Below are 24,992 nucleotides of genomic sequence, written 5' to 3'. Positions count from 1 at the left end.
CAGAATTGCTGTGCTGTTTCTGTTTTCATTCAGCTTTGCTCTTGAACCTTTAAAGCATGTAGTTTTTGTATTTATTTATTTATGCCCAGTATGGAACATGGGGCCTTACGCATGCGGGGCATCTTCTCTCTCAGCAAGCTCCATCTCAGGCCAGCTTTCAGACTTGGTTTTATATAATTCCTAAATTGATATTATATGAATTATATATTATAAACATTACATATATGTTTATTTTATATTTGTTTCCTGTTCTTTTGGTTTTTTTTTTTATTCTTTATTAATTACACTTTACTCACTTTGTATCCCCCCTGTGGTTCCCTCCCAATCCCTCCCTTCCTCCACCCTCTGCATGCATGCCCCTCCCCAAGTCCACTGATAGGGGAGGTCTTCTTTTCCTTTCTTCTGATCCTAGTCAATTAGATCTCATCAGGAGTGGCTGCATTGTCTTCTTTTGTGGCCTGGTAATGCTGCTTCCCCCTCAGCGGGAGGTAATTAAAGAGCAGGCCAATCAGTTCATGTCAGAGACAGTCCCTGTTCCTATTACAATGGAACCCACTTGGATACTGAACTACCATGGGCTACATCTGTGCAGGGGTCTTAGGTTATCTCCATGCATAGTCCTTGGTCAGAATATCAGTCTCAGGAAAGACCCCTGTGCTCAGAATTTTTGGTTCTGTCGCTCTTCTTGTGGAGTTCCTGTCCTCTCCAGATCTTACTGTTTCCCACTTCTTTCCTAAGATTCCCTGCACTCTGCCCAAAAGTTGCCCATAAGTCTCAGCATCTGCATTGATAGTCTGCAGGGCAAAGCCTTTCAGAGGTCCTCTGTGTCAGGCTCCTGACTTGTTCCCTCTTTTTTCCTTCTGATGTCCATCTTCTTTGCCTTTCTGGATAGGAATTGAGCATTTTAGCAAGAGTCCTCCCTCTTGAGTAGTTTCTTTAGGTGTACAGATTTTAGTAGGTTTATCTTATATTTTATGTCTATATGAGTGAGTATATATTGTTTGCGTCTTTCTGCTTTTGTTTCCTGTTTTTGAGACTCATGTATTTCAAGCTTTTGATGATGACCTTGAACTCTTGATTATCCTGCCTCCACTTCCTTAGTACCAGATTGCAGGAGTGTCCTACAACACTCATTTAAGTTACTGTTAACATCAGCACAGTTAAAGTTTTTTACTTTTATACTATATGAAATATTATTAGACTATTACTCAGAGCTGCTGGATCATGTTATTTAACCCCTCACCAGCTCTGTGGAGTAGCGATTGGTTTATGTCACAGAACAAATATAAGGCTAGGGTTATTATTAAAACATGGCACAGCAAAGATCTACACATACCTGGTGAAGCTCCTTGATTTTCATACCTGGAGCCAGCAAGTCTTTCTGAGCTGCTATTTTATCAGGTACTCACCTGGGCCCTAGAGAAAAGTCATTGTGTCGGGGAGAAGAAAGTGGCTTCTTCATGCAGTTGAAATTACTGTGAAGAGATGGAGCAGGGATTATACGGAGCATTCAGTGTGGTGGTGCTGCTTTAGCTAGGAAGGCTTGTGTAGAAATGTGGTGGTGCATGCAGGATGTGGCACCCTTCAGGGTGGGCCTGGTAGTTTGCCAGAATGACTGTCCCTTGGGGAGAAGGTGTAACCATGTACCAAAGTCTCAAGGCAGAGGTGTGCCACACACATCTCAGGAAATGTCAGAGTGGGTGCTTATTGAAAAGAGCTATGTTGAGGGGCTCCATGAAGGAAGACCTGTCCTGGGAGAGATGAGGGCTTTGCAGGGTTTGGGCAGAAAGGAAAACTGACTTATACCATGATGACAAGGTAGTGCTGGTAGCAAGCCTAGACTGCAGTAGGATGCAGTAAGGAGGGAGCATGTAGAAGCTGTTGAGTGATACTCATGAGGAGAAGCAATGGCAGCAAGACCAGGATGCTTGTACAGTTTGTCCGTGGGCACCAGCTTCTAGATACATGATGTTTTGAAGGGAGTTCTTTATCCTGAGCAGCTAGAAAGACAGTAGGTCACTACAGTGGGGGCCAGGAGCCTGTTTGGCTCAAGATAAGGTCAAGATGCTATTGTCTTGAAAGTGATCACTGTGGGTACATGGCTGTAGGCTGAGGGTTCTGAGATGGAAATGTAAGTTGAAATATTTGCTCAAAGGTATGGGAATGTATGGGGTCACCAAGGGAGTATACTGGAAGGAACAGAAGGCCGAGGACTCGCTCTGGGATACTCTGAGATGAGGCTGTGAGGAGGAACCACAAGTGCTTTCGGGAGTGGTGGGACAGAGAAGAAGAAAAGGAAGCAGTGAGTGTCCTGCAGGAAGCCACCAAGAGAGGCCTAAGGAAAGCAGGGGACACCCTGACTTGGATACTATGGCAGATCAGTGTAGAGAGGATTGTGGAACCAGCCTTTGACCCAGCTGGGCTAATTAGAGTTCACGATACTCACAGTAGCTTAATCGGATCCCATCAGTGGCAAGCAAGTTGCTTGCCTACCAAATCGTTGGTATAGTGACATTTTGGAGGAGAGTGTTGTACCCAGTCACATGAGATATGGCCTTCTTCCTTGAAGATTTAAAGCTTACTGCAAACAAGCAGTAATTTGTACAGACAACAGTGCTATGAAATTTTAGCTGGTGGGTATTTGTCAACAGATTGGATGGCTTGTGAGTTTCAGGAAGGTGATGACATTGAAGAAATGCTGAATTTTCACAGGAAGCAGGGTAGAAGGAGAATTGGGGTTACAGTGGCCATCCATTTGGTGGGTGAACTAGAGCATTGGGTTTATTTTTAGGGAGTCTCGCATTCAATGGGGTGTGTGTGTACACATGTTCATGTGGAGGCCTGAGGTGGATGGTGGAACATTCCTCAGTTGCTTTCCACCTTTTTTTCTGAGACATGACCTTACCAAGTGGGCTGGACTGTCTGGCCAGTAAGCCCCAGGGGGCCTCATGCCTCCACCTTCCCATTGTTGGGTATAGGTGAGTACTGCTACACCTGTTAGTTTTTTTCCTTATGTGTTCTGGAGGCAGAAACTCAGGTCCTCATGCGCACAGGGCTGCTGTGCTGCCTATATCATCTCCTAGTCAGTCTTTTTAATACACTGTTTCTAAACTCTTTACATACCACTAGCTAAACAAAATGGGTGACTAAATCAGACATGGCTGTGTAGGAATCAAATGCAAACGGAGATGTTTGTTTGGAATAAACATCTGTGGTAGCAGGGATGATGGGAAAAACTTCAAATGCAGGCTTTTGTCTCCCTTCAGTTTCTGACGCAGTTAACTTGGCACACGAGAGTGAGTATGAGACTTTCTGGAGATGATAGGGGCAAGAAACTGTGGCTGTGGTTTAGGCTAACCCCATTCCCTGCTTAGCCTTTCATTTACTCAGAAAGGAGATAGCTTAAAGAGAGGGCAAGAAATTAAACCCATAGAAAAGATCATCTGGAAAATATAAAGGCTGTGTTTGTGGCTGACTGAGACACACATGAAAGCATTGCACGGAGTTCGGGGGTAGAAGGCAGCATGGGATACTTTCCATGGGAACAAAGGAGCTCTGCTGCTTGTCCTCACAGGTCCTTGCTGCTGCTGGCTGGCTGAGAACTGCAGGGAGCACTGAAGACCAGTTGTGCTTGGTGTTGATACAGACAACTGTAAATAACATAAGTGAGCCAGAGAAACTTGGCTTTTTTAAAGTTGAGGTTTGGGGGAATCATTTTTCTAAACTGTACTGATATCATTTATATTTTTATATAAGGTGATGGGCTTCAGAGGCTCATTTTTGTTTAAATATGTCATGAACTTTGACCCTATTCACTCCCCATTATACTGTCCTGTTCCTTTACCCTAATGTGAGTCCCATTACTCTTCTCAGATAGTACACTTCTGTTTTCATGTGTGTGCAGTTACTTTTGCTTAATAACATGATCTGAGGATTTGACATTTTGGGGGTTGGGAGGACCTACGAGGAGTTGGAGTGGAGAGTAGAGTTTAGCTATAATCAAAGTACATTGTATATATGTGTGAAGTTCTCAATGAATAAGTTAAAATTTTTAAATGACTATCTCCAGTTCCATCCAGTTTCCTGAAAATTACGTAATTTAATTCTTTATGTCTGAGTAAAGCTTCATCTTTATCTTTTTCTCTCTCTTTCTCTGTCTTCTTTTCTCTCTTTCGCAGAGACACACAAACACATGCTCACACTTGCTCTCACTCACACCTGCACTCATGTTTCTTTATTGTTTCATCTGTTGGACATCAAGACAGTTTCTAATTCGGCTGTTGTGAATGGATGCCCAGAATTGCTATGGTGCACTGAGTCCTTTGGGTAGCACACAAGACTGATGTGGCTGGCCCTTACCATGGTTCTGTTAGGTTTTGAGGTCCCTCCACAGGTGATTTCTGTAGTAGCTGCACCAGTTTACATTACTACCAGCTGTGAATGAGGATCCCTCCCTTCCCATTCTTGCCAGAATCTGGTTTTTGTTTTTTTTCCCCCAGTAACAGCCATTCTTATTAGGGTGGCATTTCAGTGTAGATTTGCATTTCCCCGATGGTTAGGGGTGTTGAGCCGTTTTGAGACATTGTCACCTGTAGTTGGGTGCACGTTTTTCATCCTGGCCCCAAGCTCCCAGAATAATGACTCATGAGACTCAAAATATTTTTACAAATATCTAGGCCATATAGCCAGGCTCGTCTCTGACCAGCTCATAACTTAAAAATAACTTGTTTATACTGCCACATGGCTGGTTACCTCTGCTCAGATACCATGCTTTTGTCCTCACATCTTTTTGGGTGAATCTTCTGCGCCTGGCACTATCCCAGAATCCTTTCTGCCTACGCTCTATTGTAGCCTTTCCTATAGGCCATAGGTTTTTATTGATGGGTGTTGCACTCATACAGTACATAAGATATTCTCTCTATAGTCTTTTTTTGGAGCTGGGCTGGCCTGGGCTAGCCTTGACTCCTGTTGGAGTGTCCCATGTGCCAAGATTACTGGCATGCACTGATTTTTAGAATCAAGTCAGCATCTAGCCATCTTGAAACTTAGTAATAATTAGACATGTCTGAGACACTTCTTTTTTCATACAACTGGGCAGGAATTTTGGATTATTTTCTTTTTGCTCTCCATTAATGCTCTTAACTTAGTGCTCTGTAAGTTTAATATGTTTTTCATAGGAGATAATCAGTGTTTAGAAATAATAATCAGATTCAGTCATATGGAGACAACTCTGCCTACCTTTGAAAATCATCACTTTAGGGGAGACTACATGTGTGACGACCCTCACATTACAATTTTAACAAGTATGTCCGTGTTATTTTATGTAATCAAAGATATTTTCTTTTGGATTTTATTTTTAGAAACTGTCATGCAGTTCCTTGAGAAACTATCTAAAAAACTCTCCGAAAGGTTAGTTTACATTCTGTTTAATACTTCAGTTATGCAGTCAGCTAATGTGTGTGTGGTGTATGTTTTTTTGTATGTGTGTATATATGCAGATCGAAGTGTATGTGGGGGTACATGTGCACACAGGTGCATGTGGGCTTGAAGTTGGTGGCAAGGGCCTTCCTCTCTCACTCTCTACACATCGAGACAGGCTCTCTCATCTGCACCCATGCCAGTTCAGGTAATCCAGCTAGCCAGCTTGCTCTGGGCGGGGGGGGCTTATCTCCTTTTCCTAAATTCCTATCTGGCATGCATGCACTTCAGTCCTGGGGATCCAAAGTCTGCTTCTCAACTTTGGAACTTTCTTAGATGTCTCCCCAGATTTCTACAGTTAAATCTCTTAAATTTACTAGGAATGCAACTTTAACTGTGAGTCAGATCTGTTGGCAAGAGATTGTTGAAAGCAATCTCGCTAAGGTACCAGTCTTAACGACTTAGCTAGTTCTCCTTATTGACCCATTTTCTTTAACAAGCCCTTATTTGTGTCCATTAACCAAATGTTCTTTTTTTTTTCTTTCTTTCCTTTTTTTTTTTCTTCAAGACAACTTTTATCTGTTTAACATCTCTGATTGTCCTGGAACTCGATCTGTACACCAGGCTGGCCTTGAACTCAAAGGGATCTTCCTGCCTCTGTTTCCTGACTGCTGGGAGTAAAGGCATGTGCCACTACCTCCCAGCCCATAATGTTCTTGAAACCATTTATTTTAAATTGTATCACTAATTATAACAAACTCATAAAGTAGCATGTTTCTTTTGGGGGGTCTATGCAGGAGAACTTGGATGCAGTAGGTCTTTTGGATTTGGAATTTTTGTTTTAAGGATTCTCTGCTTCCATGTTTGTAATGCCAAGCTACAAACCCGTTTCTGTTCCCACACCTTAGTGATGGTCTCCTTTGTATTTTGTTGCTGTCCCTGCCCTGCTGCCCAGTCCCTTTCCTCAGTGGGATCTCTCCCAACACTTGGCGAAGGGTTGGCCACCTTGCCGTAATATAGCCAGGGTTCCAGGAAGAGGTGTGCCATGGTTTGGGAACCTAGGCCTGTGGCCTCTTGTCTGTGTCATAAAGCTGGTAGTCTCCTTTGCTATTTTTTGACCATAGAAACACATTGGTTATTAGCTCAGATTTCTGCTCTGAACTTCTTTAAAGACTTATTGTATATGTTGAGTGTTATATCTGCATGTATGTGTGTGTACTGTGTGCTTGCCTGATGTCTGTGGAAGTCAGAAGCTAGCATCAGATCTCCTGGGACTAGAGTACAGTTGTGAGCGGCTGTTGGGTGTTGGGAACTAAGTCCAAGTCCTTTGAAAGAGCTGTAAGTACTCTTAACCACCAGGCAATCTCCCCAGTTGCATCTGTTTTGGATTTTAAACTTATGCTTTTCAGTTTTTTGTTTTTTTTTTTCTGATTTAGCTTATATTTGTACTTTGACAATCTTTTAATGCCAGTGAGCCACCTGTCTCTGTTACAATGAAGAGGGAATGCTGATTAAGAAGTTTCTTAGTTTACTCACTTTTACTTGAAGGGTACTTTGGTTATGTATAGCCATACATTGTATTTTCAGCAAATGTGCCTTCTAGTTGTCTAGTTGTACGTATGTCTGTATGCACGTATATACGTTAGTTCTAAAAGACACTGTCTATTGGCCGCAGTTTTTCTGTAGGGAAAAGCAATGGATAGCAATTATAAATACAATTCATAAGGGTGTTTTACAGAGAGGAACTTGTTAGTTTCTTGCATTTGGTGTGCTGATTTAGAGTGTACTGGTAAATCTCTACTTGTTTCTGCTTTTCCAAACTTTACTGTGCATAAGGTGGCATTTGTAACAACTTGATGATCTATGCAGTTTCATATAATACTTTAGTAAAAGTTGGATTAATCACAGTTTGCTTTTGTAGTAAAAGACATATCTAATTTTATCATGACTTTTGGAAAGCTTATAAAGCTTATTTTTACTGCACTTACTATTTTTTCTTAATAAATAATGATGGACTTGTTTTGCAGAACTAAAAAAGATTTTGAGATGATGCAAGGAATGAAAATGAAACTAAATCCTCAAAATTCTGTAAGTTAGAAATGTTGGATTTTTTCAAATAATATAAACATTATTTCAACTGAAAGCAATGTCTGTTGATTCTAGAACTTTGTTCTAATTTTAAGTTTGTTCTTTACAGTTTCATACATAGGTATAGAATAATTTGATCATATTTCCCTCCCCCATTGGTCTCTTATTCCTTCCCACCAAACTTCTTCTTTTTTTCCCATCTAGACCCGCTCATGGCTTTTGTGTGTGTGTGTGTGTGTGTGTGTGTGTGTGTGTGTTTCTCTGCATTTGACTAGGGTACCTGAATGACCGTGGGTAGTAGGTTATTTATTTACTTGAGCAAGGGCAACATACTAGTGGAATATGACTCCTCCCCTCCCCCAGCAACCAGTAATTACTTGTAGCTTTTTAGGGAGAGGTGGGGCCTTATTAGCCCCTCATCAATATGAAGGAATATCAATAGGTGCAGTCTTGGGCAGGGCCTGTGCAGGAAGCCACTGTTGCTCTGAGTTCATGGCTGCAACAACCAGTCATGTCCAGAAGACAGAGTATTACAGCACTCCTTCCCGTATTCCAGCTCTTACATTCTTTCCAACCAGCCCTCTTCCACAAGGTTACAAGCCGGGGTGATTTTTGTAAGTGTCCCATTTGGGGCTGAATATTCAACAGTCACTTTGCCCTCCTCCACCATTGGCTCCACTAAGGCTGATGTCTGCTTTCGTCTGTGGTGGGAGCCCTACTCTGCCGTCTGCAGATGGTGCCTAGTCATCAGCTAGAAGAGCTGGGAACTGACATCCAGAAGGGGGAGGTTGAGGGATACCATCCCTGCCTTTCAGGTGCTCATGGAGAAAGAACATGAATCTCCCCTCTTACATTGCCACACACGATGTGCCCAAAGTGCCATGGTGCCATTTGGGAAGGAGCACCTGCTTTCTCAGGGTGCTAGGCTGGAACTCAGAAAGGTGAGGGTCACAGGACAGCTGGCATGCTGAGTCATTACTCAGGTGTGCCAGTGTGGGAGGTGCTGTTGACATAACAGCAGGTATCAGTGAGTGACTGTCATGTGCAGCCTGGTGTTTGACCTCTGATAGGTAAAACCATCCATTCAGGTCCTCAGGCTTGCCTTCAGCACGCTTCACTGGCTCTCACACAGCTCTGATGCTTCTGTTACTTTTGGGGTTGGGATTGTAAGCCTGAGCTACCATGCTCTGCTCTTGTAGTAACTCCATCAGACATACTTCCTTTGCTGAGACTGGACTTGATGTTGCATCTGTTACAGTTTAAACTATTGTTTTAATTTTGGGGCTGTACCCTAACTTTCTTGCTTAGTTTTTCAAAGAATGCTCATCTCATTTTACTACCTGCAGTGTATTTTATGACTTTGTATATGGGTTATGCTTTGAAAAAACTTATTCTGGCTGATTTAACTCATTAATATTGACTTTTGTTGATTACAGTTTAGAATGTCATTTACCTTGGCCCCAGATTCTAGGGGCCTTATTTATGCCTTATTTATACCTCTATGCATTGGTTACAGAGAAGTCAAATTGTTTGCCATGGTTTTAAAATAATTTTTATAGATATATATTTAAAATAACTGGCTTATACTTTGTAAACTGGCCAGATTTCTGATAAAAATAGTCAATATCTTTGCTGACGGTAAACCATTCCCTTTCAGAAACTAATGCCTTGGGACCCTCCCTACTACAGTGGTGTGATTCGTGCAGAGAGGTAAGCTAATCCAGAAAGGCCTTGTGAGAGGAACATGGGTGTTACATGCACTGAGCACTTTGCTCAGGTGCCCTCATCACACACTGGCTTCCCTCAGACACTTCTCTCTTGAGGCAGAGCTGTAGTCTCAGTTGCAGTGTCTTGGTTTGATCCTCCCCGGGTCCATCCTTGGAACTTAATTCACAGGGCACTGCTGTCTCATGAGTGTAATTGTTTCTTGCTGATTCCATTAAAACACACACACATATCTGTTTATCTGTCTGTATGTCTATCTGCCTGTTTGTCGATCTATTCACCCATTTACATATATGTGTGTGAGCAAGGGTATACAACCACAGCACACTTGTGGCTCCCGGAGGATAACTTGTAGGAGTCGTTTCTTTTCACCATGTGGGTCCTGGGGATTGAACTTGAGACATCGCACCTGGCAACAGGTACCTTCACTCACTGAGTCATCATGCTGGCCTACTATCCCTACTTTAAAGATCACTCACACTGAGTTTTCAGGAAGCATGTAGTGCTTGTTAGCTATTTAAGCCCATATTGATACCAAATAAAAGTAACCATACAGTGGAAATTTGGGAAAGACAATGTTATAATACTTTGAATGGCATTCAAAGAGGTTCTAAAAATTTTTAATTAATTATTTTGAGACCGGGTTTCCTTATGTAGCCCTGGCTGTCCTGGAACTCACTCTGTAAACCACACTGGCCTTGATTTCAGAGATCCTCCTGCTTCTGCCTCCCAAGTGCTGGGATTAAAGGTGTGGGCCCCCCACCCCCCACCCCAGAATTCAGTGTGCCCTTCAGGAATTTGGGCTATACACGTTTGACCAGTTTTCCAGCCCAGCTCTGCTGGGAACAGCGTTACCTGCCTAAGAACCATGAGGAGCTTTGGCTTGTTTGTTGACTGATAACTCGGAAAAAAAAAATGCGGAGGAAGGATGCAGAGATTCTCGGAAATATTTAAGGGGTGTCATCAGCCCTCATGTCACTTGTTTAAAGTAGTTTACAGGGTTGAGCTTGGGCTGAAGTCTCAACAGTCTGGGTAAGGAAAGTAGGCACAGAGGTACAGGTGATGAGAAAGGAATGGACTGTGTGGTTTCATTTGACATGAGGAGAATGGGACAAATTGAAGAGGCCTTGTTAAAGTTGTCTGCTTTCACGTGAAAACTTAGGTGTGTGGTTTACATGGGATAGAAAGCAGAAGTGACTTTCTTGCAGTCCACTTTTCTTTAAGCTAACCGTGAGCCTGGTTTGCTTTATGTTAAGTAACTCAGATGCATTTCAGGTTTCTTATTTAGCTGCCTTAAGAAGAAAAACAACCTGTGTCGAAGTAGGAAGAGAATGATCATGTGTTAGGACTGCCCAGGAGTGATGTGGGATCAGAGGGATGAGGACCTGTGGCTTAATCTCAAGAGCAGCAGCTGTTTGCTTTTTCAAGTAGGTTCTTCAGAGAAATTGAGGCTTTCAAATATACAAAAGATACATGAACTATATGAAGAGATAAGAAGCATGTCTGAAATGGTTTTATTTGAAATTAAAATGTATTTTTGAATAGGCAGCACATTTATATATGTGGATTAAAACATTAAAACAATGGTAAAAAGAGGTTCATTAAGAAGCATTGGCCCTATCCCTGCCCTGACCCTCATGGGTCATTTTCTAGAATTGTTTAATCTGCCCTATCATAGTTTGGGTTTCTTCGTGCTTTGGCAGGCATTGCGTCTTGTCCTGCCAGCAGTGAGCTTTAGTGACCTGGATATGTGCTGGTTGGTGCATTGCATTAAAATGTCTTCAGAAAGGGTGGTTTTCAATTATCCACTCCATGCTAAGCCTCAAAAATTTCAAAAGCAGTCACATAATAAAATAAGTGTGTTTTACATAAAATCACTCAGAAAACATTGGATTGTCACAGAAGGACTTCTGTTTAGCATGTGAAATCTTTTTTTTTTTTTTTTTTTTTTGTAGCAGCTTTATTTATTTATTTTTTTTCAATGCAGTTTATTCAGGAACCTTGAACAATCCTCGGACCCTGGGGAAAGCCAGCCCACAGCTTAAATAGCCTCTGGGTAGCCAACCCAGGCGTGCCACGTGGGCAATGCAGATAGGTCCACATACATGGAAGCAAGCCAGATCCTCAGCCTTAGCCAAATGTGGAATTGTTCGTGACAGAGAGCACTCACCATCGGGAAGGTGGAAGGCAGAAACCAGCTCCATCTTTAAGGCATAGCATTCCGCAGCTCTCTACAGTTCCCCCTTTTTGTTTTAGACGCATCAGGCAAGAGTAGAGGTCTGATCTCTGATATTAGAAATAAATTGGGACTTTGTACCGATGTTCATTTAGGTGTCATCCACCCAAAGAGCATCAGACCCGTCTGATACCTTTTTCTCAGAGGCGGGACCTGGGGCATCAACCCGCATGCAACCAGACATGCTCTTCTCTGGGTCCAAAGCGGCTGACCCTGAGTGCAGTGCTTAGCCTCGCATCCTGAGCGTAACATTTTAGCTTTTTATGGTATCCAACCATGCTTGGGGAGAATGTCCTGCTTCAATGGCTGTAAAGGCCTGAATGATCATGGCTGCATCACACTGTTGTAGCATGTGAAATCTTAGCTTTGATGGTAGAGACACAGTGACCTTGGTAGTCTAAAATTTTAAAAAATGAAACTTTATTATGAAATTATATTTAAAATTTCAAAATAAACAGAAAAGAATAATGTAAGTAGCTGCCGATAGCTACCTCTTTTTTTCAGTGAACATCAAGTTGTAATGGGCTTGTTTCCTCTGCTCTCTTTTAATTTCTATTTGCTGTTTTTGTCCGCTCACATGCATGTATCTCTGAAGAACATGGACATCTTAGGGAAGTTCATCATCATTGCCTAATGTTAATTTCTTATCGAACACCTAGTCCACAGTAGTGTTTCCTGATGGTGTGTGTATTCAGCTTCCTATCATTTTAACAGCATATGGGAGACATTCGACTTCTAAGGAGGAACGTTTGGTTTTTCTCCCAGCTTTAGAGGCTTTAGTATGTGGTTTACAGGCCTCCTTGATTTGGGGCCTGCAGCCAGGCAGCGCAGCACGGTGCAGGGTACACAGAGGAAGGGCTGCTCGCTTCATAGCAGTTGGGAGGCAGGTAGAGTAGGAGGGGTGAGGGTATTCTATTCAGTGGCATACCCCCAGGGACTTAGCTTCCTTCGATTGGCCCCACTTCTTAAATATTTCACTGTTTCCAAATAGCACCAAAGTCTGAGAACCCAAGCTTCAGCACATGGGCCTCTGGTGGCATTTAGGGTCTGCATTGTATTAGTTCGGATTTTATTGCTGTGAAGAGACATCATGACCATTGCAACTGTTATAAAGGAAAATATTTAATTGGGGCTGCTTACAGTTTCTGAGGTTTAGTTCATTATTGTCATACCAAGAAGCATGATGGGAAGCAGGCAGACATGGTGCTGGAGAAGTTGCTGAGAGTTCTACATCTTGAACTGCAGGCAGCAGGGAGAGACTGTGAATCACACTGAGCATAGCTTGAGCATAGGAGATCTCAAAGCCCATCTCCACAGTGACATATTTCCTCTAACAAGGCCATGCTACTCCAACAAAGCCATACCTACCCCAATAAGCCACACCTCCTAACAGTGCCACTCCCTGTGGGCCAGCATTCAAACACATGGGTCTGTTGGACTATTTCTGTCCAAACCACCGCATTTGGTGACAGTACCAAATCTGCTTTTTGGCTGTTAGCTTGTTGGAACCATGATTCAGGCAAAACCTGCACATTCTAGTTGTTTTGTTTTGTTTCTCCCTGTTGGCTTAGATTTACTCAAGGGTGATGGTTCTCCTTATGTTTCTCCTCCCATCGCATCAAGAGAAGTTGTAGAGAGCATGCTGTTTGTCTTGCACATGGATTTATCTGGCTTTTTCATTATGTATTTCACTGGTCCCTCTCTTGAGGTCATTCCTGCAAGCTACGCACTGTTTCTAAAGACTTGGTGTTAAACACTTCCACTTGGGCAGGAATCTCACCGTTGATTCTGCAGAGTGTCATGTCACAGCAGAGGACACTTGTTGGCTGTTTCCCCTTTCCACTGGTCTTCTTGAGAAGGAGCCTATGTAGAGTGTGCCCACTGGGCAGGGTCAGGGTCTCTCTTGTTTGGAAAGCATGTGACCTACTGGTGCTGGAAGCCTGGGAACAGCTGCTTCCCATGAAGTTCACATGGCTTCACCCCCTTTGATGGTCCATGTGAAACAGTTTTTTTTTTTGTTTGTTTGTTTGTTTTTTTCCCTTCAGTTACCAGTCTTCAAAATAAGGATTTAATAGTTTCCTATGTCATGACCAATGAGTATTTTTTTTGCTCTCTTATAAATTCAGGGATTCTGTTGATTCAATGTGTTTCTGTTTATTATAGTCATTGTTGGGAGAATGCCACATTGGCCAGCTGCACTGAAAAGTTCTAATACTTTGAATTTAACTCAGGCTTTCAGCAGCTTGCTTAGGGAGACCCAGTGACGAAGGAATTGTGTTTCATTTCAAGGCAGCAATTTCTCCACTTGTGAGCCATTAGCTTCCGTCACCTAGCAATGATGGAAGGATGGACTAGACTATTCTCAGAAGCTTGGCATTTGCTTGTATCATGTTTACAGTTTCAGGGGGTTAGTCCATGATCATCATAGTGGGGAGCATGGTGACAGGAAAGCACGCTGCTGGGGCAGTAACTGAGAGCTCACATCTGATCTGTAGATCGGGTTGGTGGGAGACTGGGCTTGGAGTAGGCTTTAAAATTTCAGAGTCTACCTCCAGTGACACTTCTCTTCCAACAAGGCCATGCCTCCTCATACTCCTCAAAAAATTCTGCCAACTAGGGACCAAGTGTTTCCTAGTTGTAAAGACCATTCTCATTCACACCAACACAAGCTTGACATTAGAACACTATTTCCTTCTGGTTGTGTGCTTTGGGCTTCTGGGGCTTGACCTTCACAGCAGAAAAATGGAAAATACTTCCCAGGCTCCAATGCAAGTAAAGAATAGCTCCTGGGGGAAAGCCAGGACTGGTACACTATTACCATTATCACTGCCACAGCCAAGAAAGCCATGGGAAGCCCAGTGCTTCTTTCTCCTCTTTAGTGCTTGCCAACTGTAAGAAGAAATGCAACATGGTCAAAGAACTTGAGTCATAAAAGATATTGCACATTGCTAATAGTAAACACTCATTCATGCACTGTGTCTCAGAAAGTGAGGCTGTAGCTCTAATGATTGGGCCAGGTGCTAAGGGGCACATGGGCATTGTGAAAGTACTCTGGCATAGAGACAGTGGCTGCTGCTAGTTCCACCTCTCAGCCTGAAAGGGAATGAAGGAGATCAGAGAAAACCATCAAGAGGAGGAACATCTGAGCAGCCCAGAAAGCGGCTCCTGGTGAAGGAAGCATTACCTCCAAGGGCTGGAAGGCTGCAGAGGGTGGATGGAAGCAAGGTGGGGTACGGTGCAGGAGAGGTCGGATACCCTTGACCATGCTTAGCTACCTCCTCAACACTCTCTGGACTCATGCCAAGGGAAAGTGAGTGAGACTAGAGGACCTTCAGAAAGCAAAGCTTTGTGTTCTTTACAGTACTAGAGGGATCTGAGAGATATCAGGGAACCATCTTTTATACAGGCCAGGCGGTAGCCAAAAGAACACCACGGCACCCAGTTTACACTGGTACTACAGTGTGATGTGCTGATCATTGTATGTCACTGGTCTCCTTGCCCCGAGGGTACTAGGCCTATGGTCAGTCAGGCCAGGCTCTGGGTATGACCTCTATGCCTGCCTTAATGGGACATTGCTTGTTAACACTTATCTATAATGCCTCTGTTCACAACTTCCGTACTTCCCATACATACTACATGGAGGAATCTTCTTTACCACAGAGACTTGTAGGGTCAACATGTGACTTCCAGCATACTGGAACCTTAGCAGTGCAAACAGTACCTCAATGTGCTGAGGCTCTGCTGTGATGCTCCAGATAGCACTGCAAATTCTAGCAAAGTTCACCTTCCCTTTGTCCTTCCCGCCCATCCCCTTCCCTCCTGTGCCCTCTTGTCCTCACCTTCTAGTGCTAGGACATGTCTGTTTTCATTTGGAAACCTGACAGCCATTGTGATGAGCATTTTCTTCTTTCACTTTTTTCTCCTATTCTCATTATTTATACGTGACAACTTTGTATTTATCCTGAATATTTTGGATAGTCTCATCTATTTTTCACCCCCCTCCCCCATCTATCCCCCTAAATTAGAGTCTCACTGTATAGCTCAGGGTTGCCTCTCACAATTTGTACTCTGCCAGACTCTCCTTCCAGAATGTACCTCCATGTCCTGGCATTTATTTCAGTTTTGAAAGTTTGTATTGACATTGCTTCCAGCTCAGTGATTCTCTCCTTAATGATTCTAAGTTTGTGAGCCCTTTAAAGGCTTTCTTTGTGTCTGTCACAGTGTTTTTGGTTTCTAGTATATTCTTTTGATTCTGAAATTCCTTCTTTCTGCATACATCACCCATTTGTTCTTGTGACAATCTCTTTTTCTTTTAGAGACCTTAAAATGTTAATTCCAATACTTTCACAGCCTTGTCTGTTCACGTCTCCATTCCTGCTGTATCTGAGACAGACTCTAATATGCTTTGTCTCTTCTCACCACTGTTGGAAATACACAATAACAAATATAAGAGGCTCATTGAAAATGAAGCCATTTAAAATTTTCCACTTTGCAGAAAGGGGCACCAGCATAGGGAGAACTCAAAAGTGGCTGATGTGATGATGGTATTTAAAGCCCCTTCGTGAGGGTGATTCCCACCCTCTCCTTCTAAAGGCAGGGCTTGTCTTTTCCAGATTGCCCACTTTATTCGGTTAGGGCAAAATGCCCATCTGATGAATGCTTGGTCACATGGCAGAATCTCCTGCTCTGAGCACATCTGAGACAAGCAGGCACCAGCCTTAGCTGGGATGCCTCCTGCTTATCTGCTACTCAGATGAACTCCAAACACACCTCATACTGCAAATGGGACTTAACACTTTATCTCTTTACTTCAGAAACAAACCATCCAGGCCGTATCTCAGCAGGTTCTAGCCCTAGATTGGGCACTCTTGCTTTGGCCGCTGGTGAGGGTGTTGAGTGAAAGTGCCTGAGCTTGTCTATGAGTGACATGTGCCCTTGAGGTGATCTCCACAATGTTTTTCAGCCCCTCTCTTCTTGCTGGGGTGAGTCTGGAGGGTGAATGATGTTTGGTTTGGGCATTTCTACATCATTTTAACCCACCAACTCCCTGGCCTTTCAGTTAGGTTTTGGCTTAGTAGTTTCTTTTGAGGGCAGGCTATAGTAAGAACAGAATGTTCTGGCAATATTTCAGAATGGTTCCTTTTCTTCTCCTACTACTGGCAGGAGTGATTTTTCTCCATCCTAACTTGGCAAACTGTAGAGCTCCTTCAAGTAAACTCTCATGCAAGTGTGCGGTACTGTAGAAGATGAGGGAGTTGTGGCTCTGCCTGTCACTCCAACTTTAAGGGAAGTGGTTTACTGTACAGTTTGAATGTTGCTGGATTCTGTTGCTGTCCCGTGTGTTCATTCAGTTCTTGCTGTTACAAGGAGTGATGGCTTTTGGGTTCTTTGAGTGTCTGACCAGAAGCCTGGAGCTTCTTTTTCTTCCTTTAACCATATATTCTAGTCTTATGATGTTCCGCTCTAAGTGGCAGTAGCTCTGTCTGTGGTTCCTCCTTCCACCCATTCCTCCACAAGTCCTGGGATCTACCCTTGATCAGATGGTAACCATTTGGCCCATCCTCTGCAGAGCCCTTCTCACACAGCTGTAGCAACACTACCTTGTTGGTCCGGAAGGTTTAAGCTTTCGTGGCTGCTTTGAAGTTGTGCCTTCAAATTGTATGTTTCTGTCCTCCCACAGTCAAACCTTTCTTCTCTAGCATCCATGGCAAACTAGACTCTGCCTTAGTGCACAGTTATGAGTACCCTAGACAGTCTGGTTTTCATTCCTTTCCACTTCCTGTCTCTCTTATAATACCTAATTCACTGGTCATTGTTCTCAGTTGTTTATGGCATAAGGAGAAAAGAGAATAACAACAAAAAATAGTCCTTACATGTAGGAAATGAGTGAAATTCTGAGTGAATGTGTGTGGTTTGATATGGCATGGCCATGTCAAGGACCAGTGCCCCAGGGTGAGGCCCAGAGGGATGTCAGCAGTGTGTGCAGAAAATTCCACCAGAGCTTTCTCCCCCAGGGTTGTCTATGGCCTGAAGACTGCTCCCTTACAGAGACTGCTCCTACTGAGATTAGCTAAACCTGTCTCCTTGTTCAGCTGTATATAATAAGTGTTTGTCTGTATGTCACAACCCACCTCCTTGTTCAGCTGTGTGCAATAACCCCGCCTTCCTGTAAACACAACTTTCAAGGAACTATGGCTTCGCCATCAAAGTGCCCAGAGCACCCAACCATAGCTCTTCTGTATATGTGTCTGTCCTTCCTTCATTCCCTCACTGTTCCAGTCACTATTCCAATATCCAAACACAAGTTCAAAAAACCAGTTCATACAGCAGACATATCTCCACTCCCCACCTACCCAAGTTTTCTGCCGCAGTTGTTTGGCTTGCTGGATGCAGAATCAGAGACTACAGACTGCCAACTTATCCTCCTTCTGTGATTTTTTTTTTTTTTTGCAACTCTGATCCTAAGTATAGATGAACAGTTAACTGAATTCACCTTCTGCAAGTAAATACAAGTATCACTGTTTCCCTTTTCTTCCTTCTCAGGTATAATATTGAGCCCAGTTTATATTGCCCATTTTTCTCCCTTGGAGCTTGCATGGAAGGCCTGAATGTTTTATTTAACACACTGTTGGGCATCACCTTATATGCAGAGCAGCCTGCAAAAGGAGAGGTGTGGTGTGATGATGTCCGGAAGCTGGTAAGCCTCCCCCAGCTGTGCTGGCACCCAGGGCCCTTGGCCATGTCAGAGAGTCCCCAGCAGTTTCTCTTTAGAGTTAATTGTATTCTGAGAGGTGTCCCAGCTGATTTCTCTTTCATACAAAGTTGAAGCATCACTCTGATTTAGCACAAAGGACCTGACTGTGGAACAACAGAGTTCTCCCAAACAAGTATTGTCAAGAAAGCCTGATAAAATGCTGATTTTCATTTCTATACTTTGAAGTGGTTGTGAATTCTAGTTGTAAAAAAGTCCATTGTTCTTCATTATATAATGGCAGTGACCTATCCCTTTGTAGTTCCTACTGCATTGCTCCCCTTACTTTTAGGCTATTTTATGTGTTTGCAGTGGTCTTTGCATCAGACATTAATTTTATCCTGTGTCTGATTTATTTGACTTTGATGACAATTTCAAGCCTGGAGTTTTGCCTTTCTCCTATTAAGACCCACTTTACTTGGGATGTGAATATTTTAAATTTTTCCTCAGAAGGTTTTGTGACTTTCTTGGCCCTATATTAATTTATCCCCAAGGCTTCATGGGGAAATGCCAGTTATTTCTTGCTTGCTTGCATGCTTGCTGGGCTATACTTACTTCAGTGTGTGCCTGATCATGTCAGCTGCCTTGTTGCTCTTTGGCCATGCTTTGAGCATGGGATAGCTAAGAAGCAGGTCAGTCTAGTAGAGCATTCTTATTATCTCTGTTGTTGTCCACAAAATATCCCATCATGTTACTAACTTCCTGAATGGTAGAGATTAGGGGGAAGTCGGGATGCAATAAAAAGAAAAGCCAGTGACAGGCTGGAGGACAGATGCAGGTGGCACTATGGGCCTTCTGGAAAATATTTTGACACCCAGGAGGTGCTTTGTAGGTGCTTGCCAAGTGAATGAGTGAGTAAATATACTTGCTTGAAACAGCAAATTGTAATCACCAAGCTCAGAAAAACAAGGCAAGAAAAAGCTGAGTGACCGCATAAGGAGGAGAACTATATTTTATCAGTTCTAGATTCAAGGGCATGTATCAATTGCATAAGATAGGGAAGGAAAATAATTTTGCCCCTGAGATTGTCAAGCCAGCCTTTCTTCCCAAAGCGTTTGGGTTATTCTGAGAGGAGCCTTCTGTGAAGAGCTGTGGTTGGTGTAGTTAGTGTAGAGGAAGGGTAAATAGGACACAGGACCTCAGGGGAATGTCTTCTCCTGAACACAGGATCCTCAAGTCAGATGCTTCAGAAGTGTAGCAAAATAGGTGACTATCTTTGGAAACTTGGGATGAAAAAGGTAACTAAAATGGCTATGGCTATGGCTGTTGCTATTTAATAGATAGGTCTTGTGTTCTGTTTTTGGAGGTTTTGATGGGGTCATTGACCATGAAATTTGAACTTGTATTCTAGGCTGTTGTTCATGAATCTGAAGGATTGCTGGGGTACATTTACTGTGACTTTTTCCAGCGAGCAAACAAGCCACATCAGGTAAGCCTTCCTTTACAAGCTGGCTTGTCTAGAAGTGGCCAGCAGTTTATCAGTATGAATGTGACCCTTACATGTCATTTTTATAGTTCCATCATATTTAAAAGCGCCAAAGATTTTCAAAGTATGTAAATGTGAAAAATAGGAGAGAATTTGAAAGTAGTAAAGATCATGAGAAGAACTGCATGGATCTGTATTAACTACTTGAATTTGGAATGTGATATCAACTAAAATAGTAATGATTGGTAACATTTTACAAGCTCTTGTTTTTGAAAACCAGCACATGAACCCTTTATATACTTACAACTTTTAATGTTCACCCAGCCTTTTGAACTAGGCTTTAACACTTGATGCTAGTGAGATGATGTACTTGCTCAGGACACAGATAGAGGTCTTAGGTCTTGACCCTAGACATTCTGTCCCAGAATGTCCCAGCTCTCAACCCCTTTCCATGATAGACAGTTGTCCTACTTAGCACTGTCTGCTTGACACAGCCTAGAATTATCTCAATTGAGTAATTGTCTTCTTCACCTGGTTCATTTGTAGCATGTCTGTGAGGGATTGTCTTGATTGCTAATTTATGAGTGGGCTTAGCCCATTGTGGGAGGTATTGTTCCTAGCAAGGTAGTCCTGGGGTATGTAATAAAGCATGTAAACTAGCAAGTAGTGTTACTCCATGGGTTTTCTGCTTGAATGCCTGTCCTGACTTCCCTCAATGGTAGACTATGACCTGGAAGTGTAAGTCAGGTAAATCCTTCCCTTCCCCAAGTTGCTGGGTCTGTAGAAGCTGTTCTGCTGCCCGTTAGCTCATGGCATGGAAAATACACAGATTTGCTTCTTTCCTTTTGCGGCACCCTAGATTTGCACACTTTAGCATTTTCATGCCACTCAGTGGGAAATGGTATGACTTCAGGTTAGCTATTATAAAAGAAAAAGAAATGGTTTCTTGCATTTCATAGTGATCCAGAGACAGTTTCTAAAGCATTTGAACAAAGGTGAGCCTAGGAGATGTTCTCAGTCTGGGATTTGACAGGTAGCATTCTACAATCTGCAGATCAGGTTTATGGAGGCCAATTGCTTTCTTGGTGATTTGGCTAGCAGGAATCAAAATGAGGACTGGAGGACAGGTCAACAGCTCTGTGTTCTGCCTTTTTCCTCTTTCCTTAGTTGGTGGTAGTTTAAGGATTCTCAGCCCTGGCCCCTGGGTTCAGATCTGAGAGGCAATATCTCCAGCTTGGCTGCAGCACTTGACCTTTTCAAGGTTTAGTTTCAGTTGACTTTTCTGAACTGAGATGTCTGATGTCTGAACTGAGAGACATCTGTGACCTTATGTCATTGTGAAGGAGGGACAGTATGTCTGCTCCAGACTCTGCTTAGAAAGTTCCAGCCTTGGCTACCCAGAAATGAGGATGGCAGAGTGACAGCCTTAAGGATATCAGTGTCTTCTCACTCACAGGTAACTCTTAGAGTGTGAGTCTTAGCTCCTCAGTGCCTCTCTTTCTATCACTGGACACATCAGGCCATTGCATGTTTTTTAAGTAACTGTATAAAATTCATAAATACCTTTTAGTGGTTTAAAAATTAAAATTTTAGAAAAAAAAAACGGAGTAAATATACAGGATAAAAATAGAGTAATTTAGACAGCTGACCTATATATCTATAGCATTTTATTTCTAGACTGAACTCACATATATCTATAGCATTTTATTTTTAGACTTATTCTTTAGATTGTCTAACACCTTTGTCTGTATATTTTTCTTCTCAAAGGATTGCCACTTCACCATTCGAGGGGGCAGATTAAAGGAAGATGGAAGCTATCAGCTCCCAGTCGTGGTTCTCATGCTGAATCTTCCTCATTCCTCCAGGGATTCCCCCACCTTATTAACTCCTGGGATGATGGAAAATCTCTTCCATGAAATGGGACATGCCATGCATTCAATGCTTGGACGGACTCGGTACCAACATGTCACTGGTGAGGAAGGCTTGTGCTGGAAGTCTGGTCATTTATAGGGATGACCATTGCTTTCAAGATCTTTCATCTCGGATTTCCTCATCTTGTTACTGCTGCTCACAAGGCCCTTTCTGCAGTTCTCTCTCGGTGGGAGGAAGTCTCAGTTGTCAATCTTGAATTTGTGCCCACTTATATTTTATGATGTCACAGAGAACCTATAGTTGAATGTGTAAGAGAGAATAGATGCGTGTCTCCTCAGTCCCTAGCACAGTTACTCAGTGAAATGTTTCTTTTTTCTTCATTAAAATAAAACTTCATGTAGTTTGTTACAAAACAAAGTATTTAAGAGTATGTTAAAATATTTTTACTTGTACTACTCCTTACAACATTTTAATTATGCTTTATGAATATTTAATGATGCCTCATTACATTCAAGATTTTATTCTTAGCTTTCTTGTCTCTAAGGTGTTTTTTTTTTAATTTTAATTTAATTTTATTTTTTTATTGAGACAAGGTCTCTAGTAAGCCAGGCTGGCCTTGAACTAGCAGTATAACTCAGGCTGGCCTTGAACTCACTGTATAGCTCAGGCTGACCTTGAATTCTCTGTATAACCCAAGCTGGCCTTGAACTCATTGCATAACTCAGGCTGGCCTTGGACTCGCTGTATAACTCAAGCTGGCCTTGAATTCCTCATATTTTTGCCTCCACCTTCCAGGCACTGGGATTATAGGTGTACACCACAATACCTGGCTGTCCTTAATCTGAAGTCCCAAACTCACTACCATGAGTGATCAACGTTTGATCACCTCCTTGTATGGTGTTGGTATCCATTGCTCGTTAACTGACTGGGAACACACAGAGCTTGGCAAAGAAAGATGTTTGAAAAGCGTGTGGGTGGGTTGACTGGGACAGTGCAGTGTCACCCGAAGGTTCTTAGGGATTTGTTCCCTTAAGGAACTTTGAATTTGAAACACTGATTTTCCTTACTGAGGATTGACTTTGTTACAAAATGTATGTAACTTAACTAAAGTCCTTTGATAACAAATGAAGGCTAAAAGCATTTGGTAATGGAATTCCATGAATTAAATACAATGCCTTATTGGTTATAAGAGGGTTTTAATTTGTATTTCATGTCAAGCCAACATAGCAGAAGACAAGCTATGTGCAGAGGGTGTGAGCTGTCGCTTTGTAAGGTGTTTCAGCAGCTGTGTAAATATTTTGTTTTACTTCTGATATAAAGAAATATATAGGATTATAATAAACTTTTCTGCAAATATGTATGGTACAATAATTTTATAGAAGTAAAATATTGATTCAGTGAATTAAAGCTTATCATAGTTCATCAGAAGTACAAATAGAAGTTTTAAAACTGCACATAATACGAAAGACAAACATGTTGACTTAACTCATACCTATTTTTTTCTTCCCATTTTAGGGACCAGGTGCCCCACTGACTTTGCTGAAGTTCCGTCTATTCTGATGGAGTACTTTTCAAATGATTACCGAGTAGTCAACCAGTTTGCCAGGCATTATCAGACTGGTCAGGTAAGAATAACTAATAGAGGCTAATCATCCCTAAACTTTAAATACTGACATGGTGCCTCAGCTAGAAAATTTACAGACCTGACTTCATGCAATAGGTCATAGTCAAAACATAACAGAAGAACAAAATGCCACAACAAGTGGTCCCCAGTGTTATGTGTAAGTAGCATGTCTGTGAAACAGTGAATTCCTACTAAGAGTTGGGTCTTATTCCTAAGCTGTTAGCTGTGTATGTGCAAATATCTCCAAACCTGGAAAAATGAAAAATCTTAGCTAGTCCTGGTTCATAGGCATTTTGGGTAAGGGATTCTCACCCGTGCTACTGTGCTGTGCATTGGGTTTTATGGCTTACTGAATAATGTTGAACATTTGTGTTTATATCTTCTATTTTCTCAAACACCACCCCGTGAGCTGTCACATCATATTCTCAGCACATGGTCATATGCAGAAAAGTAGCTGCCTCTTATCTGATGTCAAACAATCTACTCTTTTGTCTTCGTGTTTATCCCATAGAGAAAACACTGTGTCTCTCCTTTTCCCCTGCTGTGCAGTGGGTCAGGCGGTCAGGCTAGTCTCACTGCAAAGAGCTTTGCTTCTGGACATTTGTTCTCTTTGCTTAAATTGTTTTCTTAGCCACCTATCTAAATGTATGAAGTCTCAAAATTCCTCAGTTCAGGTTTTTTTTTGTATGTATGTGTGTGATACATTATAATTTTAAACACTTCAAAATTAATATGAGAGTTATAGTTCAGTAATTCTCTGTGAGTATAACTAATGGTATGTTGCCATTTAATGACCCAAATGTGTTGTTTTTGTTGTTGTTCTGTGGTGCTGGGGATCTATCCCACAGCCTTGCATTGCATATGCTAGCCATGTTCTGCCACTGAGTGACATCCCTACCCAGCTGTCCTATGTTCATTGGAAAATGAACTCTTGCCTTTGGGTATGTTTCTGCATCATAGTGTATCTTGCTTTACATTGCTGTTTGCATCTCTGGGCCCTAGACATTTGCCTAGAACAGGATGGGGTTGAAGAGTAAAACTTAAAGATGTTAAGTGGAGGGATTAATAAAATTAGGAGAAAACAAAAGACTGAACCCCATCTTTATTTCCATCTTTCTGACTATCTCTAGCTTTTAATGGGGCCTGGTTGTCTTTTGGGAGCTTGATTCTATTTTTATTAACTCTAGAATGGTAGATGGGTTTCTAGGTAGCCAATCTGAGTCTTCATTTCAGTTTTTAAAATTGCAAAGTTAAAGTAACTATTGGGAAGAGTTGTTTTGGGAATTGTGTAAGCATAGTCAATGGTGTGGCTGCACATACACCTGCAAAAAGTCATGCAGCTATTCATAGTTTCATGTCAGGGTTTGGGAGTGATAGGAGTTTTGTAATTGCTTCCCATGTGAGGCCTATGGAGTAGAGCCAGGTGACCCATACCCAAGATATCAGGACAGCTCAGGCTCCCTAAGGTACAGGGAGTGGCTGAAGAGGGTAGTGAATACATGAGGTCTTGGCAAAGGCTGTAGAAAGGGGCTCTCAGTCAGTCTTTTCCATCTTGTTAACATATACTAGCACTTATTAAGGCCATCTTAAGGATGTGAAGCCCTCAGGCAGAGAGTTCTTATTGAGTTTATGCTTCATGCCAATCTCCAGCAAAAGGCAGGCATTGTCCCAAGGCTCTTGCTTTCAGTTCTTGAGGACAAGATAAGATAGGCCATTTTGGCTAGAAGGAAAAGTCTCTAAAAGGCCTGGAAAGTCCTCGAAAAGGCTTATAGAGGACATTGCAGGTAGCAGAAGTGGCCAGAGAATAGGGGAGAAGGACGAGAGAGGAACTAGTCAGGGCGAGGGCTGTGGT

The 24,992-nt window shown here is 42.3% G+C and overlaps 1 protein-coding gene across 3 annotated transcripts in view; it reads left to right on the top strand.

Annotated features, from left to right (window-relative positions):
* Mipep (mitochondrial intermediate peptidase) overlaps positions 1 to 24,992 on the top strand; it is a 128,834-nt gene that overhangs the window by 19,750 nt on the left and 84,092 nt on the right. For all 3 annotated transcript variants that reach the window (XM_060391083.1, XM_021650137.2, XM_021650135.2), the window contains 7 exons: positions 5,361 to 5,409; positions 7,446 to 7,506; positions 9,164 to 9,216; positions 18,011 to 18,164; positions 19,570 to 19,647; positions 21,412 to 21,616; positions 23,032 to 23,141. In XM_060391083.1, coding sequence (XP_060247066.1) covers positions 5,361 to 5,409; positions 7,446 to 7,506; positions 9,164 to 9,216; positions 18,011 to 18,164; positions 19,570 to 19,647; positions 21,412 to 21,616; positions 23,032 to 23,141 — 710 coding nt within the window. The remainder of the gene's footprint in view (positions 1 to 5,360; positions 5,410 to 7,445; positions 7,507 to 9,163; positions 9,217 to 18,010; positions 18,165 to 19,569; positions 19,648 to 21,411; positions 21,617 to 23,031; positions 23,142 to 24,992) is intronic.

Source organism: Meriones unguiculatus, chromosome 9 (genome assembly GCF_030254825.1).
Source record: "Meriones unguiculatus strain TT.TT164.6M chromosome 9, Bangor_MerUng_6.1, whole genome shotgun sequence".
Lineage (NCBI taxonomy): Eukaryota > Metazoa > Chordata > Mammalia > Rodentia > Muridae > Meriones > Meriones unguiculatus.
This window is presented reverse-complemented; position numbering and strand designations above follow the sequence as displayed.